Genomic DNA, 19,169 nt, shown 5'->3' on the forward strand with positions numbered 1-19,169 from the left:
ACAACATAAAGGAGAAAGAACTGAGCCCTAGGGGTAATCCAGACTAGTTTGCTCCCATCACAGTGCTCAAGAGTATTCATTTCCCAGGTGTGACATGACTTGGAGAAACATAAAATGAAACATCAGTGGGGCCGGGATCTTAGAAACTCTCTGAGACCTTCTCTGGCCTCTTCCTGGTTCCTGGTGGCGGCCAAGAATCTCTGAGTGAGACATGCAGCACGACTGTGTCCTCATTCTCTCTCTTCTTTTAAGGGCGCCAGACGTTGAATTAGGGTCCACCCTAATCTGACTCCCCGCAGTTAATTGACAGTTAATCTGAACATCTCAGAGCCTGCATATTTTAAGGTGGGTCCCTAAAAGCTCACAGTATTGGCAGAATAAAGGGAGGATGTCGGAGCTGCAGGCTCTGTGGCCCCAGAGAATTTCATGGCATCTGTCGTGTGGATGAGGAGAGGAGGCCGGGACACCGGAAGCACCCGGCTCTCCAGGCACCTGGGAACTGAGATCATGCCACTGCTTGGAACTAGATAGAGTAGTGAAGACTACGAATCCGGGCAGTTTTAGAAACTACAGTGTGGAAGGTGGGGGACCTCCCTTATAAGCAAAGCTGCCAGGTGCTTCGGTTCCAAAGCTGCCCCTGGAATCAGCAGAGGAGAAATCCGAGAGTCTCCATAGCAGGTGACCAGAGGCGGCAGAGACCCATTGCTAAGCCTTGGGGAAGGAGCAGGGGCCACTGTCACTGAACTCGAACCATGGACTGGTCACAGACGGGAGGGGAAGGCAAGGGTCCCTGTTTGGACTCATCTTTCCCACCCAGGGCAGCGATTTAAGAACCTCCAGTGCATCAACCCCTCCCCACCACATATGGGATGGGGGGAAGAGGAGGATGCTGGGAAACAACAAATCATGAGCCACACTGCCCCCTACTGGGAAAACAAAATAAATGCCCAAAAGGCTTAAGTCTGGCGACTGAAGGAGTAAGATTGAAAATGCCTCAAAACCCAAGCTTAAAAGACACGCTAAAAACAAGAGTTCCCCAAAAACCAACTTTCAAGACAAACCAGAAGGAAGTTTAAAAATCACTTCTGTGAATAAAATTCATGCGATAAACCAATGCCTTCTATCCCTGTACAAAACATTCATGAAATAAGAAGGGAAATTCAAGAGCAGAGAGTTCATCACTAGAGACTTGAAGCTATAAGAAGATTCTAAACCAAGATGATGTATATGAAAAGTGCAATGAATAAATGAAAATCTCCATGGACAGCAGAATAAACAGGTGCTACAGACTTGCAGTGGAAAGGACGTGCAAAATTGAAAAATAACACTCTCACACAGCAACAAAGAAGAAAACTGGCTGGAGGGCCCCACAGCTCCCGGAGAATGCTCCGGGCCTCAAACAGAGCCGATATCACCGGGAGGTCCCAGATGGGGAAGGTGCCATCCTGCCTTCTCCAGATGGAATCCCGGTGACCATGAGCTTCTACAAGCATGGCATGCGGGTACCAGGACATTTTTTGTGAACCACGTGGCCGCTTATGTGGCCACGCGACGTTTCCTTATATGCAATGTGATCAACGGAAAGTAAATCATCCAAAATTTCTCCCTGAAAATCAGGCTTGACTCTTTTTCAAACCACAACACCTAAAAGAAGAGAGAGAACAAAGGGGAATGCCCTGCCACAGAGGCAGGGAGGGATGGGGGGTGGGGGGGTGGGAGGAATACTGGGATCCATGGTGGTGGGAAATGGGCAGTGGTGGAGGGATGGGTATTTAATCATTGTGTAATTGAAACCCAAGCGCAAAATTTGTAAGTCTACAACTGTACCTCACTGTGTCTCACTAATAAAATTTTTTTTAAAAAATCAAACAAAAAAGAAAAATAACACTCTGGTAAATTGCAAGCAGGAGACCAGAGTGTTATCCCTGACACCAAATAAATCACACTTAATCACTTAACTTCCCGTTAGTCGTCGATTTGCTCGAGCGGGCGCCAGTAACGTCTCCATTTGTCCCTGTCGCGTGCTAGTGTAGCCCAATGGCATCTGTTCGCTCCGGGAACATGAAGAGCCTCAAACCGATCGTTCATGATCTTGACGAAGAAGTCTGACCATCTGGTAGGTGGGCAGCCACGCGGTCTTTTGACATCCCGTGGAATCCAGTCTGTAACAGCTCTAGTCCAGCGGTCGTCTTTAACTCTCATTATGTGACCAGCCCATCTGATTTTTGACACCTTGGCAAATGAGATAGCATCCCTGATCATCGACAGATGTCAGAACTCCGGATTCTTTCTCTCATTTGAGTGAAACGTGATATTCCAAGCATAGCTCTTTCTATTCTTCTTTGGGAGACCTGAATAGCGTTCTCATCTTGTTTGCGTAGGGCCCAGGTCTCTGAGGCATATGTTAATGCAGGAAGAACAGTGGAATCAAAGAGTTGTGCCCGGAGCCGGAGGTTCTTCGTCCTCTTAGCTATTTCTTCTACATTCTTGAAGGCGTTCCAAGCCGCTCTCTTCCTCCTGCGCAGCTCGGGTGCCAGGTCCAAATAAATAAATAAAACAAAAAAACCCCTCCAGGTATTATTCAGAGAATAGAGAAATAAAATTAATGAACAATGAGGAAACCCTTTGAGAATCATCAGGCTCCGTTAGAAGCAGGGAAGGAAGCAGAATGGGTGTGCTAGAGACAGAAAGAGCAACATGCCTGTGGGAAGGAACAGAAACTGGGAACTTCCCAAAGTCAAGTACACGACTAATCACAGGAACTCAGGAGGTCAGTAGAACACCCACATTTCACATGCAGAAAGTGCATACACCAAGACACTTCACTATATCTATCATTTATTTCGTTATATCTATCATTTATTTCGTTATCTAAAAGCCATTTCAACTTATTTTTACTGGGGTTGCCCCCAGCAGCGCTTGGGAGGCTGGTAAATGCTTCCGGTAATGCCCAGCCTGGTGGTGGTAGTAGAGACTCGACCTCATGCATGCCAGGCACAGACTCTGCCACTTGAGCAACGTCCCTGGCACCAAGGCACATCACCGTTGAGCTATCGAAAGTCAGTACTAACTAGTACAATCTTCAGGGTATGGAAACAACCCAAACAGTCGACGAAAGATGAATGGATGAAGAAGTCTGTGGTACACACACACACAATGGAATATGTACATAGCTGTTAGGGAGGGTAAAAGCATGCAGGTTGCTGCAACATGGATAAAAATGGAGGGTATCCAGCAATACCACTCCTGGGAATATATCCCAGAGAGGCAAAAAAGTATAGTCTAAGTGACATCCGCACTTGTTTGTTCATTGCAGCACTGTTTACAATAGCCAGAATCTGGAAAAAACCTGAATGCCCGAGAACAGATGACTGGTTAAAGAAACTTTGGTACATCTACTATGTAGCTGTTAGAAAATATGAAGTCATGAAATTTACATACAAGTGGTACTACATGGAAAGTATCATGCTAAGCGAAATGAGTCAGAAAGAGCGGGACAGACATAGAAAGATTGCGTTCATCTGGGAAAGATAAATTAACAAAATAGGAGACTAACACCCAAGAATAGCTGAGATAAGTACTAGGAGGTTTACTCCATGGCTTGGAGGGCAGCCGCACATACTAGGGGAAAAGGCAGCTCAGATAGAGAAGGGAGCACCAAATAAAGGGTGTTGGGAGGTTCCTCTCAGGATGGGAAATGCGTGATGAGAGTAGACTATAGACTGAACATGATTGCCACTCATTGCCTCTTTTGCAAACCACAACACCCAAAAGGAGAGAGAGAACAAAGGGGAATGCCCTGCCACAGAGACAGGGTTGGATGGGGGGCTGGGGGTGGGAGGGATACTAGGATCAGTGGTGGTGGAGAATGGGCACTGGTGGAGGGATGGGTACTCCATCACTGTATAACTGAAACCCAAGCACAAAAATGTGTAAGTCTACAACTGTACTTCATGGTGTTTCATTAATAAAAATTTAAAAAAAAACAACTGGAGGGTATCATGTTAAGTGAAATAAGCAGAGGCAAAAGGACAAATACCAGATCATCTCAATCATCTGTGAAATACAGAGACAAGGAAAGAAGGCGGAGGGATGAGAATGTATTGAACAATGACAAGCCCTTAGCCGTGGACAACCCAGCCTCGGTTATCCACTGCTTACCAAGAGGCGAGGAAAGGGTGGATAGAAGGAAGACCAGACTCGAGAGACGTTGGACAGTAGTGAAGGTGGTGTAATCACTTGGTACATAAACTTCAGCACTATTGCAAAATCATCTTAATAAACTATAATAAATTATTTAAAAATTCTAAGATAAAAATCATATTCTAAATGCTACCAGGGGGAAAATATGTAACATGTAATGGCCTCATGATTAGGCTACCATCAAATTTCTCAGCATAAACTCTGTAGGCTAGGAGAAAGTGGAATAATATATTTACAATTCGAAAAGATCTTTTCAAAAATTCCTAGCAACCCCGCGATTAGCTAAAACCATCCTTGGGAAAAAGAAGATGGAAGAAAACACTTTCCCCAACTTCAAACTGTACTACAAAGCAGTAGTAATTAAAAAAGCATGGTATTGGCATAGAGACAGACCATGTTGCAGGTCAATGGAATAGAGTTGAATACACTGACACAGACCCTCAAATATATGGTCATTTAATCTTTAATAAGTGGAGCAAGGAAAAATGTCTTCAACAAGTAGTGCTGGGAAAATTGAACAGTTACATCTAAAAAAAACCCCTCAGATCTCTGTATAATGCCAGGCACAAAACTCAGATCAAATGGATTAAAGACCTCAATATCAATACCTCAATACCTGAGTCCTTAAGGTACATGGAGAAAAATGTAAGCAGAACTCTCCATGGCACTGATGTTAAAGGCATCTTTAAAGATGATACACCACTGACCAAGCAAGTGAAAGAAAAGATAAACAAATCAGACTACATTAAACTAAGAAGCTTCTGCACCTCAAAGGAAACAATGACCAAGATACAGAGACAGCCCACGGAAGGAGAAAAATTATTTACTCAATACCCATCAGATAAGTGGTTAATATCCAAAATATATAAGGCACTGGTAGAACTTTACAAGAAAAAAAATCCACCCCCATCAAAAAATTGGGAGAAGAAATGAGCAGAAACTTCCTCAAAAAAAGGAATACAAATGACCAAAAGGCATATGAAAAAAATATTCTACATCACTAATCATCAGTGAGACGCAAATCAAAACAACAATGAGATATCATCTCATGCCACAGAGACTGGAACACATCCAAAAGAATAAGGACAACCAATGCTAGCACAGATTCGGGAGAAAGGGACTCTCATTCACTGTTGGTGGGAATGCTGAACGGTTCAGCCTTTCTGGAAAACAATGTGGTCATTTATAGTTTTTCCTAAAAAACCAGAAATGACCCAGGAAAACCACTTCTAGGAGTATGTCCCAGAGTACAAAACCAAACAGCAGAAATGACATCTGCACTTACATGTTTATTACAGCACTTGTTCACAGTAGCCAAATCTGGAAACAACTTGAGTGCCCAAGAACAGATACTGATTAAAGGAACAATGGAACACTATATAGCCGTTAGAAAAGATGAAGTCATGAAATTTGCTTATAAATGGTGGACACAGAGCGTCTCATGCTGAGCGAAATAAGTCAGAAGGAGAGGGAAAGACATAGAATAACTGCACTCACTTGTGTGAGATATAAAACATAGTATGAGACTCACACCCAAAGACAGTAGAAACAAGGGCCACGAGGACTGGTCCTTGGTAGGAAGGCTGCCTCAAGGACTGGGGAAGAGGGCAGTTGGGATAGAGGAGGGACCATTATGTCAATGATGGTTGGAAGGGGTCACTCTGGAGGGGAGATGTGTGCTGAGAGTGGGAAAAGGACCAAACATGATGGCCTCTCAGTATCTGTATTGCAAACCATAATGCCCAAAGGGGGGGGGGGGAGAGAGGGAGAGAGAGAGAGAGAGAGAGAGAGAGAGAGAGAGAGAGAGAGAGAAGAAAGAAAGAAAGAAAGAAAGAAAGAAAGAAAGAAAGAAAGAAAGTGCCTGTCATAGAGGCAGGCTGGTGGGGGGGGGGGGTAGTGGTGATGGGTGGGATACTGGGGACATTGGTGATGGGAATGTACACTGGTGGAGGAACCGGGGTTGGAACATTTTTTATTCATTTATTTATTTAATTTTATTTTTTCGGTTTCAATTATACAATGATCAAGTACCCATCCCTCCACCAGTGCCCATTCTCCACCACCACGGATCCCAGTATCCCTCCCACCCACCATCCCCCCACCCCACCCTGCCTCTGTGGCAGGGCATTCCCCTCTGTTCTCTCTCTCCTTTTGGGTGCTATGGTTTGCAAAAGAGGCATTGAGTGGCAATCATGTTTGGTCTATAGTCTACTTTCAGCATGCATCTCCCATCCTGGGAGGATCCTCCCAACACCCTTTAATTGGTGCTCCCTTCTCTATCTGAGCTCCCTTTTCCCCTGGCACGTGTGGCTGGCCTCCAAGCCATGGAGTAAAATTCCTGGTACTAATCTCGGCCATTCTTGGATGTTAGTCTCCTATTTTGTTACTTTATGTTCCGGGGTTGGAACGTTTTATGACTGAAACCTGATCATGAAAGCTTTGTGAACTGTATCTCACGGTGATTTTTTTGAATCACGGTGATTCAAAGATTTTTTTATTTTTAAAGTTCTAGCAAAGAATACTATACCTTGCAAAACTGTCATTCAAATATGATGGCAGAATAAAGGTTTCCCTGATAATAATAGACTCTGGGAGCTTGTTTGGAGGCTCAAGCAGGGGAGTGCAGCTGCTCTACATACACCCTTGTCACTTTTGCATTGCGTTGCTTCGTGTGTACCATGAGGTTTAAATCTGACTGCATCTAAGATAGTCTTTGATACTGATATCAACTCATCTTTATACTAAACACATTTGATTCTGTTCTTCTGTTGGGGACTAAGGGTTCTGATAGGTCAAGGAGGTGGACCTGATGGGCAATTCACAAAACCATTCAACCCAGGAAGCTGCCGTTCAACGCAGAACGCGGTTCCCAAGCGCTCAGGCACATGCGCGCACACGTGTGAGTGCGCGTGCGTGTGCGTGCATGTGCGTGTGTGTGCGCGCGCGCGTGTGGGCATTGGGGGTGTTTCTGAAACTGCTCTCTATTCTTTCTCTGGGAAGAATCTCTCCCTGAGAAAAATGCTTGTGCTAATATATTAAGGCCCTCGGTTGTTTAAAAGCCTGTCCTGGAGAGACGAATAGACTGAAGCATTTGACCAAAGGCTGTTGTTGTTCTCCTCCTGATGATTATTGGTTCTAGGCAATAACTACTGTACATGGAGTACAGTCTGGGAGCTCAGATTATGAGGTTGAGACAATTGCTGAGGAAAACCATCCAGAGGAAAAAAGGCAGATAGAAATTCATGGGAAAAACGTAAACCAACCAGAAGACAAAAAAAAATTCAATGGCAGTAACTTAGCCCCAATTATCAAAAATCACTGGATGTGAATGGTCTGAACACAATGATGGAGAGACAGAGTGATGGTGTGGATAAAAGGACAGGAGCCTTTTTTATTATAGGGTTGATGGCCTGAAGGTCTGGGGGCAGGGGAGAGGTGGTCTGGCTTCTGAGCAGGGGAAAACACAGATGTCCTACAGAACCCCCCCCCCCACTCTACACTGCGCATGTCAGAAACTTTGATCAGCTATTAAGACTAGCACGTATTCACAGTAAGAGGTTGAAGGCATTTAAAATCCAAACCAGCTAAGGCAGCAACTGTGACAAGGAGAAAGACGCTGTGGAACATATACTCAATGGGATACCCTACTCAGCTGTCATTAAAACAAACAAACAAACAAAACACATGCCTTTTGTGAGACAATTTGCACAGAACAAGAGGTGGTCATGCTAACAAAATTGGTCAGAAGGGAAATACAATTACTGAATGGCTTTATGCAGATGAAGAACATCAATGTTCAAAGGAAGGGAATAAATGACACACAACAAAAATAACTTGCAAGAACTGGAGCAGTAGCACATGGGGAAGGCACTTCCCCTGCATGAGGCTCACCCAGCATCCCATATGGTCCCCTTAGCAACACCGGGAGTGATCCCTGAGCACAGGAGTAAGCCCTGAACACCTCCAGGAATGGCCCCCAAACAACCAACCAAAATAGCTCTCAAGACACTGAACGCTCTGGTGATCAGAGAGAAAGGGGACATGGGCGGGGCACAGGCTCACCTGGACGGTGTGAGGGGAATGGACCTCCAGCAGTGAAGCTTACACACATAGAAGTGTGAAGCTGCGTCCCCCCAAATCTGCAGTACTGCCAACCAGTAATTTAACACAACAGGATCGGGGGGAAAAAAACGGGAAAGAATCCAACCAGAAGACAGCCCACAGGGGTGAGAGATTCTGGGCTTCGGACTCAGAATCTCTCATCATGATCACAGAGAGGCCTAAAGAGATGAGGTGACCGTGCAAGGTTACCCATAATTAGACCAAGGACCTTGCCCCCACCCCAAGAGGAAATGCACAGTGGTCAGGCGTGACTGCAGCGGGTGTGAGGGGTGATGGCCTAAAGGTCTGGGATGGGGGGTCCCCGCCAGGATCACCCCTGACTTCTTTGCAGGGGAAAGGAGAAAGCAGAGACATCCTACGGTAGCCCAGCCCCCACTGCCCCCCAGGGCAGCAACCACAGACACAGCAGTGCAGGGGGCTAACCCCTCACAGGCGGCAGGGAGCCAGTGGAGGGGTGAGGGGATCCCCAGAACACAGCAACGGCGGCTGTCCTAGAAGGAGCTGGCTGTGTTCGAGGCGAGAGTGATGAATGGATTCATTTATGGTCAGAGAAACAATAGGACCCTTTTGACAGGCGCTTAAATTCTCAATCCCCAGCTCCGTGGAGAGGCGGCCAGCGGAAGCGAGGCGGGCTTCTGGGGCCCAGGCCGCTCAGAACCCCTCCAGGCAAGGCAGCTTTATTTGTACAATGAAGTCCACCACCACCTCAATCCTGAGCAGGGGTGGAGGTAGGGCAAAGGGTGCTGGAGAAGGTCCCCAGTGAAGGGGCAGTGGCCCTGGACAGTGGCCTGGCTCTGCCCCTAGACCCTCTGAGATCGTCTTCCATTTCCCAGCTCAGAGTGTGGAGTCTAGAGTTAGCGCTGAACCCGCTCTCTGTGGCCTCAGCCTCTTTTTGCCAATTCAGTTTGGGGTCTGGGGTCTAAACCAGTTCCCCAGAAACACTGAAGCACGGAGCACCAAGACTTCTTTCCGACCTCGTTTTCTTCCTGGGGGTCCTGTCCTACCCGCTTGCCTCTCAATCTCATGCCCCCCCCACATTGCTGTGATTTCACCTGTGACCCCTTGGAACATTCCAGGGATCCGCGGGGTGGGGGACCATCTGGCTGAGAAACGCTGCTCTAGGATGTTGAGAAGAGGGTGACAGAACCCCCAAGGGAGCACAGGATGAGATTGGCCGAGCCCTCGCTCGACACCAGTTCCAACTCCTTTATCCCAGCAGAGAAGAAAACAGTCAACTCACAGTGGCTCTTTCTGAAGGAGACACGGGGAATCATTCGTCCTGCTGACTTGGGATTACAGGTACCCAACACTCTATGTAGCAGGTTAATGGACCTGTAACCCATTAGTATCTATCATATAATCCGTTAATTACTGGCTACACCTAAGAATCAGTGGTGGTGGAGAATGGGCACTGGTGGAGGGATGGGTACTCAATCATTGTGTAACTGAAACCAAAGCACAAAAATTTGTAAGTCTACAACTGTACCTCATGGTGTTTCACTAATAAAAATTTTTTTAAAAGTCAGCTCACAGAACGAATGCAGGACCAGGCTTTTCCTAAGTCGCGGCTGGACTCCAGGTCTCCAGCCTGCCCCGAGCACTGTGGTGCTTCACATGCCCAAGCCCAAGGCTTTGGTCTGGGAAGAGGCTCTAGAGCGTCACCAGAGTCTCAGAGAGAAAACGTGTCCTTCTGTGCGCCCCCCACCCCCACCCCTGCGGCTGGGACCCAGCCTCCAATCTGCTCACAAACACAGACGAACTCAGCTCCAGAGCACTGCGGGGTGCATGCCCGGGGTTGGGGGGTGGGGTGGACTGGGGTCTGAGACTCCAAATACATCGACCTTTCGAGCAAAATGGGCAAGAACCACAGGGAGAGAAGGATGAAACCCCTACGCAGCACTGGACCCCACCTCTCGCTGGAAAGGAGCTTCTCGGAAGGGTCCAACCTCTTCTCTCCTGGGAGAGCCACCAGATGGCATGGGCCGGTCACCCACAGACCGCCGGGTCTAGGATGTTCTTGTGGATCCCGACCAAACTGGGAAACTTGACCCTCAGGACTTCCCCCTCTGCTGGCCACCTGTCAAATACGCCCCACCATGAGTCTGCCCTGAGCGACGCCCCACCGGTCACCGATGCAGACTGCCAGTGGGACTGGGGCAGACGACACGGGGACAAGGATACTACACGAAGGAAGACCCGTCGTAGAGGGTGTAGTGGAACTTGAGGGCCTTCTTGGAGAGCTTCTGCTCCTGAGAGTTCTGGCTAAAGTAAGCCTGGTGGGCGTGGGCAGAAGGCGGGTGGGAGGTGGGGGCGGGACTCTGAGCAACTCCAGAGGGCCGGTGATGGGAGCTCATGGACTGGGTGTCCCCGCCCTTGGGGGTCACCATTGGCTGCGTGGGCATCTTGGCCCTGTAGTTGCGTAAGATCATGGGGTAGGAGAGATTCCTCCCTTTCCACGAGGCCCTTTCAGATTCTCTGCAGGGAAGGAGACGAACAGAACTCCTTGGTTCTCATCCACTGGGGGTCCTCTGGCCTCTCCCCAGCTCCCGGCATTTCCAGCCCATCTTTCTGGGCTGACACCCCTCCCCCTCGTCTTTGGGGGTAGTAACTTCCGGGAGAAGAGAGGGGACCTACTCCCCTTCCAGTTGGCCCCGTCTGCTCCTCCTCTAACATCTGGGTGAGGAACATCTGGGTGAGGACCCAGAGGTGAAGCAGTACAGAGGAGAGTCCCTGAGGGGTGGGGGTGGTCCCAGGTGACCCCTAGGAGGGAGGGCTACCATCTCGAATATCCCCAGAAGGGTAAACTGGGGGGCCGGGGGCTTCCCTCTCCCCTGTTCTACTAGAGCGGGACTCCCATGAGCTCTGGGCCTTGGCAAACGGTATCTGGAAGGACACGTGGTCACAAATCTCATTCACCTCCCACATCAATGATTTTCGTTGATGAGAGGTTTGTGGGGATGTGTCACTCATTAAGACACAAACATCCGGGCATTTTCGGGCTGTCACGCTCTGTCCCACCAAGGGGGCCTCTCTAGTGAGGAGGCAGAGAGCACTGTGCAGGGGCCCAGCCCACTGCCTACCAACCCGGGCTGCCTCCGGGTCCTCATCTGTCAAACAGGTGTCACCCCCCACCATGCTCCTAAGGTCTTGACGAGGACAGCACAGGGCTCTGAGCGAGGAGGGCAGGGATCCTGTCACTGGGGTCTCTTCACAATGCCCCCCGCCATGGGCACATGGGTGACTGGCAGCCAGGCTGCCCTCCACCTCCAGCTTCCCCGTGCCCGGGCCCCGGGCCTCTTGGGGGCTCACATATGACGACACATCGCTTGCAGCTTCTCCCGGGCCTCGGGGCAGGGGTCACTGCTTTCCATGATGTCTGGAGAGTTCTGTCCTCGGTGAGGCGATGACGTGGTGATTTCTTCTAAGTATTTTGATTTGACTGCTGTTGGAGACGAGGGGGTCAGGAAGGAGCTTGGAAGAGGGTCCCCCCCGACCTCTTCCACCAGGGGTGAGGTGAGAGTTGAAGGAATCAGGGGGCGTTCTTTCGGCTTCTGGGACAGGAAGGCCCCGCAGCTCACCCAGGAGATGGAATGTCACCCCCCCTAGTCCATGGGGACTTGGGCAGAGCGATGAAATGGACTGTGGGTGGCCAAGAGGGGCCGGGCGCTAGGCAGGGTCACCCGGCACACAGAAGAACCTCCCCTCCAGCTTCTTGCTTCCAGACTGCCTAGGTAGTGGGGAGTGGGGGTGTTGCGCCAGACCACCAACGTTCGCTGGTCTCAGGCCCGGACATACTCAGCAAGGTCAGGTGTCCCCCCCCTCTTCCTGCCTCCTTCACCCTCTGCCCGTCCCGTTTCATTGTGATAAAATCCACAAAGCAAAATCAACCATCTCGGCCAATTTTAAGTATGCAGCTCAGAGTATCAAATACATCCACACTGGTGGAACGCCATGACCACCGTCCAGTCCACAAACCCTCTGCATCCTGTGAGACTGCAGTTCTGTGGCCACCAAAAAGGAAGTCCCCGTTTCAGCACCTCCAAGTCACCGCCCACCTCCCCTCCAACCCTTTCCTGTCTCGCTCTGATTTTGACCGCTGTATGCAAGCCCACATACATGAAGCTGCGCCACGTCTCTCCCTGTGTGACTTGATTGCTATTTCACTTGGGTATTACATCCCCTAAGTTCACGCACACTGTAAAATATTCTAGAATATTCCATCGTGTAGACGACATTTTCTTCATCCATTCAGCTATGTTCAGGTACATTTCAGTGACTGTGAGTCATATGGTGAACCTAGTTGTACAAATATTTCTGTGAAATCCAGCCTGAAATGATCAGGACCATACAGCAATTCCCATTTCAAGTGTTTAAGGAACTTTTCAGAGTTTCCCACAAGACACAATTTTACATTCTTGGGAATATGGGTTCCAATAAGAGCTGGACACTCTGCCCCATACTGGCTGTGTGCTGCTGATTCCTTTGGGCTGTTTTCTGTACTGGAGGTGAGGTGATAACTCATGAGTTTTGATTTCCAGTTCGCCGATGATCCATGATGTTGAGCAGTTTTGTGTGTGTTTTTGTCTATTTGTTTATTTTCTTTGGGAAAAGAAAGTCGATTCAAGTCTTTTGCCATGTGTGAAACAGTTGATTTTTGTGGTTGAATTTTAGAAGTTTTCTATAGTTCCTGGATATTAACCCTAATTAGATACATATAACTCATGACTATTTATTTTTTCATTTTGCAGGCTTCCCTTTTACTCTTTGTATAACATCTTTGGATATATATTTTAAAAGTGCCATATTCGGGGCTGGAGAGATAGCACAGTGGGTAGAGCGTTTGCCTTGCACACGGCCGACCCAGGTTCGATTCCCAGCATCCCATATGGTCCCCCGAGCACCGCCAGGTGTAACTCCTGAGTGCAGAGCCAGGAGTAACCCCTGTGCATCACCAGGTGTGACCCAAAAAGCAAAAAAAAAAATAAAAAAAAAATTAAAAAAAAAGTACTATCTCTGTAATTTTTGTTTTGTTTTGTTGATTCTTCTGGCATCATGTCTAAGGTGGCCATGCCAGATTCAATCAAGCTTTGGTCCTGTGTTTTTTTCCTACAAATTTTCTTATTCTATGTTGAGGTGCTTGATTCCCCTTTAATTTTTGTGGAGCTAGTCACTGTTCAACTTCGATTTTCTGCACGTGGGTCTCCAAGCCTTCCCAGCACTCTGGTTTAAGGGACTGTCTCTGATGGAGAGTCCTGGGCCCACTCCATGCCCAGCTGGTGTCTGCCAGCTCATTGCTGGAGTTCTCTACTCCCTCCCACAGGCTGATATGCCTGACTTCATGCCAGTACCACACTGGTTTATTGGCAGTATTGCCACATGCCAATACAGTAGCTTTGGGGTTGCTTTGAAATCAGGAACGCTGAGTCCAAGAGCTATTAGCTCTTATTAGCTCTTTCACCAAATTGCTTCAGTTATTTAGGATTCTCATAAGATTCCATATGAATCTGAGTACTAATTGATCTATTTCTGCAAAACAAATCATTGAAATGTTGATAGGCATTGATTGCACTGAATCTTAGATTCAGTATTGACAGTATTGACATTTTAACAAGATTTAACACTTCAGTCTTCCAATATAAGAACGTGAGGGGAGAGAGAAAGAAGGGGGGGAAGGACAGGAGAGAGAGAATGAGGGAGAGAAGAGAGAGAAGAGAGAAAGAAGAGAGAAGAGAGAGAGAAGAAAAGTGCCTGCCATAATGGCAGATGGGGGTGGGGGGAGGGAAACTGTGATCACTGGTGGTGAGAAAAGGATACTGGTGGAGGGACAGATGTTGGAACATTATATGACTGAAGTCCAATCATGAATAATTTTGTTATATCACTGTGATTCAATTGAAATAAATAAATAAATAAAGGGGGAAAGAGCATGAGGTGTGCTTCCATCTACTTATTTTTTTTTAATTTCTTTCAGCAATGTTTTGTGAATTTTCTTGTACAAGTCTTTCACCTCTTTGGATAAGGTAATTTCTAACTATTGTATTGTTGTTGCTGTTATTTAAGTTAAATTGTTTGGGTAATTTCATTTTCAGACTGTTCATCGCTCATGTATAGAACTGCGATGTAGTTTTGCATATTGACTTTTATCTGACTGTCACTGTCACTTCACTGTCCTCCCGTTGTTCATCAACTTGCTCGAGTGGGCCCAGTAACATTGTGAGACTTGTTACTGTGTTTGGCATATCGAATACGTCATGGGTAGATTGCCAGGCTTTGACATGCGGGCGAGATACTCTCAGTAGCTTGCCAGGCTCTCCGAGAGGGGCGGAGGAATCGAACTCGGTCGGCAGTGTTGGTTAGAGGCAAGGCAAATGCCCACCCGCTGTGCTGTGAATTCATGGACCAATTACAATTGTTTCTCATAGAATAGTGAAGGTTTTACACATAAAACAGGTATCAGACACTTACAAACAAGAGAGGCTTCATTCTTTTCAACTCGATGCCTATACTCTTCTGCCGTCTGCTGTTTCGGACACAGTTCCACCACTATGTTGTAGAGCCGTAGTGAAAGCAGTACCATTCATTGCCTTCTTCCTGATTGAAGACGCAAAGTTGTTGGTTTTTCACCACCAAGTGGGATTTCTGCTATCTGTAGGTTTTTAAATATATATATGAGTATGTATATATACATATCGATTTGCTCGAGCGGGCCCAGTAACGTCTCCATTGGAGACTTTGTTGTTACTGTGTCTGGCATATCGAATACTCTCGGTAGCTTGCCGGGCTCTCCGAGAGGGGCAGAGGAATCAAACTCGGGTCGGCCATGTTGGCTACGTGCAAGGCAGACACCCTACCCGCTGTGCTATCGCTCCAGCTATATATATATATATATATATATATATATATATATATATATATATCTTAGTACGTGGAGGTGGTTTCCTCCTATTTGATATTGTAGAGTTTTTAGAAAGCAAAGGTTTTAGCAAGAGGTTCTTTCCTGTACCAATTAAGATGATCATGAGATCTGTTTTTTCTTCTTTTTCTTTAGTCTGGTTACACTAATGATGTTTTATAGCTGGAATCATCCTTGCACTGCAGGAATAGCCTCATGAGGCTATGCTGTAGCATCCTTGAATGGACTTCTGAATTCTCTTTGTTGGTCTTCTGGGAAGAAATCTTGCCTCAACAGTCACAAGGGGTATTGGTCTGGAGTTTTCTCATAAAGCCTTTGTCTGGTTCTGGGCATGGTAGATTCTGGCCTCACAGAATGAGTTGCGAGGTCTACTTCCATTTTTAGTGGGGGAGGTTGTCAATCACACTTAATCACTTCACTTAATCACTTAACTTCCCGTTAGTCGTCGATTTGCTCGAGCGGGCGCCAGTAACGTCTCCATTTGTCCCTGTCGCGTGCTAGTGTAGCCCAATGGCATCTGTTCGCTCTGGGAACATGAAGGGCCTCAAACCGATCGTTCATGATCTTGACGAAGAAGTCTGACCATCTGGTAGGTGGGCGGCCACACGGTCTTTTGACATCCTGTGGAATCCAATCAGTAACAGCTCTAGTCCAACGGTCGTCTTTAAATCTCATTACGTGACCAGCCCATCTGATTTTTGACACCTTGGCAAATGAGACAGCGTCCCTGATCTTTGATCGTCGACGGATGTCAGAACTCCGGATTCGTTCTCTCATTTGAGTGAAACGTGATATTCCAAGCATAGCTCTTTCTATTCTTCTTTGGGAGACCTGAATAGCGTTCTCATCTTGTTTGCGTAGGGCCCAGGTCTCTGAGGCATATGTTAATGCAGGAAGAACAGTGGAATCAAAGATGTGCCCGGAGCCGGAGGTTCTTCGTCCTCTTAGCTATTTCTTCGACGTTCTTGAAGGCGTTCCAAGCCGCTCTCTTCCTCCTGCGCAGCTCGGGTGCCAGGTCATTTGTCATGTTGACCTCTCGACCTAGGTACACATAGCTGTTGCATTCGGAGATGATTGTTCCATTGAGAGCGAATGGGGCGTCAGGAACAAGGCTGTTTCTCATAAACATTGTCTTTGTAAGATTCAGCTGTAGTCCTACCTTTCCACACTCACGGTCAAAGTCGGCTAGCATTTGTGCCGCTTGGCTGATGTTTGGTGTTATTAAAACAATGTCATCAGCAAAGCGGAGGTGGTGTAGTTGCCGACCATATATCTTCACTCCCATTCCTTCCCATTCCAGTCGTCGCATGATGTTCTCGAGGGTGGCACTGAAGAGTTTTGGTGAAATGGTATCACCCTGCCGCACCCCTCTCTTGACATCAACGATCACTTCTTTGTAGAATGGTGAGATCCTGGTAGTGAATCCGCAATACAGCTCACGGAGGATCCTGATGTATTGGGCTTGAATGCCCTGATTGGCTAGGGCTTCAATGACCGCTTCCGTCTCAACAGAATCAAAGGCCTTCTTTAAATCAATGAACGTTAAACAGAGCGGCATCTTGAACTCCCGAGAAACCTCAATGAGCTTGGTTATCGTGTGGATATGGTCGATGGTGCTGAATCCTTTGCAGAACCCTGCTTGCTCGCATGGTTGTCCTTCATCTAGTGTTCTGCCAATCCTATTTAGGATGACTCGAGTGAACAACTTGTAGATGACAGACAATAGGCAGATCAGGCGATAGTTGCCAATGTCATGGATGTCTCCCTTCTTGAACAGTAGTACGGTCCTGCTGGTTTTCCATTGGGACGGAACCTTGCATTCAGACAGGTAGCGAGTGAAGAGCCAAGCCAGTGTATTGATGAGTACTGACGGCAGGTTCTTCAGGTGTTCAGGTCTGACCTTGTCTGGGCACGTACGCTAGCATCAGATGCATCCATCGAGGACCTGATGGTACAAGCGCGAATGATCAAGTACGACATCATTGGTCTGACCGAGACAAGAAGGCACGAATCTCACCATGCCGTTTTCGACACTGGAGAAGAATTGTTCCTCGGAACATGCGATAAAAGAGGTGTTGGAGGCGTCGGTGTCCTTGTCAACACAAACTTGGCCAAGAGCATTGATTCATTCGAATGCCTAACAACCCGAATCGGACGTTTACATTTGAATAGATGTGGCTCACTGCCTGCAGTTTCTATCTTTGTTGTCTACGCACCAACATCTCATTATGATGAAAGAGAAATCGAGAAGTTCTACATGGAGCTAGAGAAGTTCTATAAAGATGACCACACCTTCTACAAGATCATTGTGGGTGATTTTAATGCCAAGATAGGACCGAGAAGATCAGCTGAAGAACTTCACATCGGGACCCATGGCCTAGAATGGAACGAACAGGGTGAGAGACTGTCTGAGTTCCTCATGTCGACCAAGACCATTCATGGTAACTCACAGTTCCAGAAGGCAGAATCTAAACGATGGACATGGGAGTCTCCCGGTGGACGATTCCACAACGAAATAGACATCATATTCAATCGACGGTTTTGCCTGACTGATGTCGCTGTTGTCCCAAAATTTCGAACGGGACCACCGTCTCCTTCGTGCAAAATTCTACTTCACAGAGCGGGGAGAAAGGGCTGCAAAGTTCAAAAAGAGAACTCCCAGAATGACCACCAACTGGGAACTCTTTGGTACTATTGCGGCAACATGGGAAGATGCCATTGTTGACAACATTGACGAGGAATACGATCGACTGGTTCAGCACCTCCATGAATGTGCGAGGAACGCCAAGAGAGAGATAGTCACAAAAAATCGCCTATCTTCGAAAACTCTTGAGCTAATTCGCCAGCGTGGTTCGGCGCATGCCTCAGGCAACCGCAAGCTAACGTCCGAGCTCGCAAAGCAGTGCAGAGATGCGATCAAGGAAGACCTCAAAGAGAGAAGAGCAGAAGTACTGGTAGATGCGGCAGAAGCCGGGAAAAGTATTCGTAACGCCCGCCTGTCCTTCGCCAACTATAAGACCTAGATGACTGCCCTCCGACGTCCTGATGGATCCATCACATCCTCCAGAACGGCAATGGAGAAGATTATCCATGACTTCTACTCAAATCTCTTCGATAGCCATGTCCACTTGCCGACATACCAAATTCCACAGGATGGATATGTCGTTCCCAAAGTTCTCCCTTCCGAAATCCGACACGCCATTTCGTCGGTAAAGAAACAATCACACTAGTTCTTCATTAAATGTCTGGGAGAATTCACCATTCAAATAATCACTTCCAGGATTTTCTTTTCTTAATTTTAATTATTTTTTGTTTTGGCCAAATTTTAATTTTGGGGGGTTCTACCCAGTAATGCCCAAGGGTTACTCCTGGCCTGCACTCAGAAATTACTCCTGGCAGTGCTCAGGGGACCATATGAGATGCTGGGAATCGAACCCAGGTCGGCCACATGCAAGTACACCCTACCCACTGTACTAGCGTTCTGGATTCCTTTTTTTTTTTTGCTTTTTGGGTCACACCTGGCAATGCACAGGGGTGACTCCTGGCTCTGCACTCAGGAATTACTCCTGGCAGTACTCAGGGGACCATATGAGATGCTGGGAATCGAACCCAGGTTGGCCGCATGCAAGGCAAACATCCTACCCGCTGTGCTATCACTCCAGCCCCTCTGGACTCCTTTTTAACTTAGAAATTATAATTCAACATGCTTCCTCTCTACAGGTCTACTCAAGCTTTCCATTTCCAATCTAGTTTTGTATATTGTGCATCTCTGAGAATGTCATTTGATGTAATTTATCCAATGTGTTGGTATACAATTCATAGTCCTTTCTTGTTATTCTTTTGTTTCTGTAAAATATATAGTAGTGTCTACACTTGTCACTCAGATTTTAGCCATTTGAGTCTGCTAATTTTTTTCCACCTGCTAAGGTGT

The 19,169-nt window shown here is 47.2% G+C and overlaps 1 protein-coding gene across 1 annotated transcript in view; it reads right to left on the minus strand.

The window, feature by feature from the left end:
- The window catches only part of CUNH3orf20 (chromosome unknown C3orf20 homolog), a 69,299-nt gene that overhangs the window by 36,327 nt on the left and 13,803 nt on the right, over window positions 1-19,169 (minus strand). The window contains exons 4-5 of the mRNA XM_056129290.1: window positions 11,635-11,764; window positions 10,507-10,800 (exon numbers count right to left, since the gene is read on the minus strand). Of these exons, the coding sequence (XP_055985265.1) occupies window positions 10,507-10,800; window positions 11,635-11,764 (424 nt within the window). The remainder of the gene's footprint in view (window positions 1-10,506; window positions 10,801-11,634; window positions 11,765-19,169) is intronic.

This window comes from Sorex fumeus, unplaced genomic scaffold, assembly GCF_029834395.1.
Source record: "Sorex fumeus unplaced genomic scaffold, SorFum_2.1 ptg000072l, whole genome shotgun sequence".
Classification (NCBI taxonomy): domain Eukaryota; kingdom Metazoa; phylum Chordata; class Mammalia; order Eulipotyphla; family Soricidae; genus Sorex; species Sorex fumeus.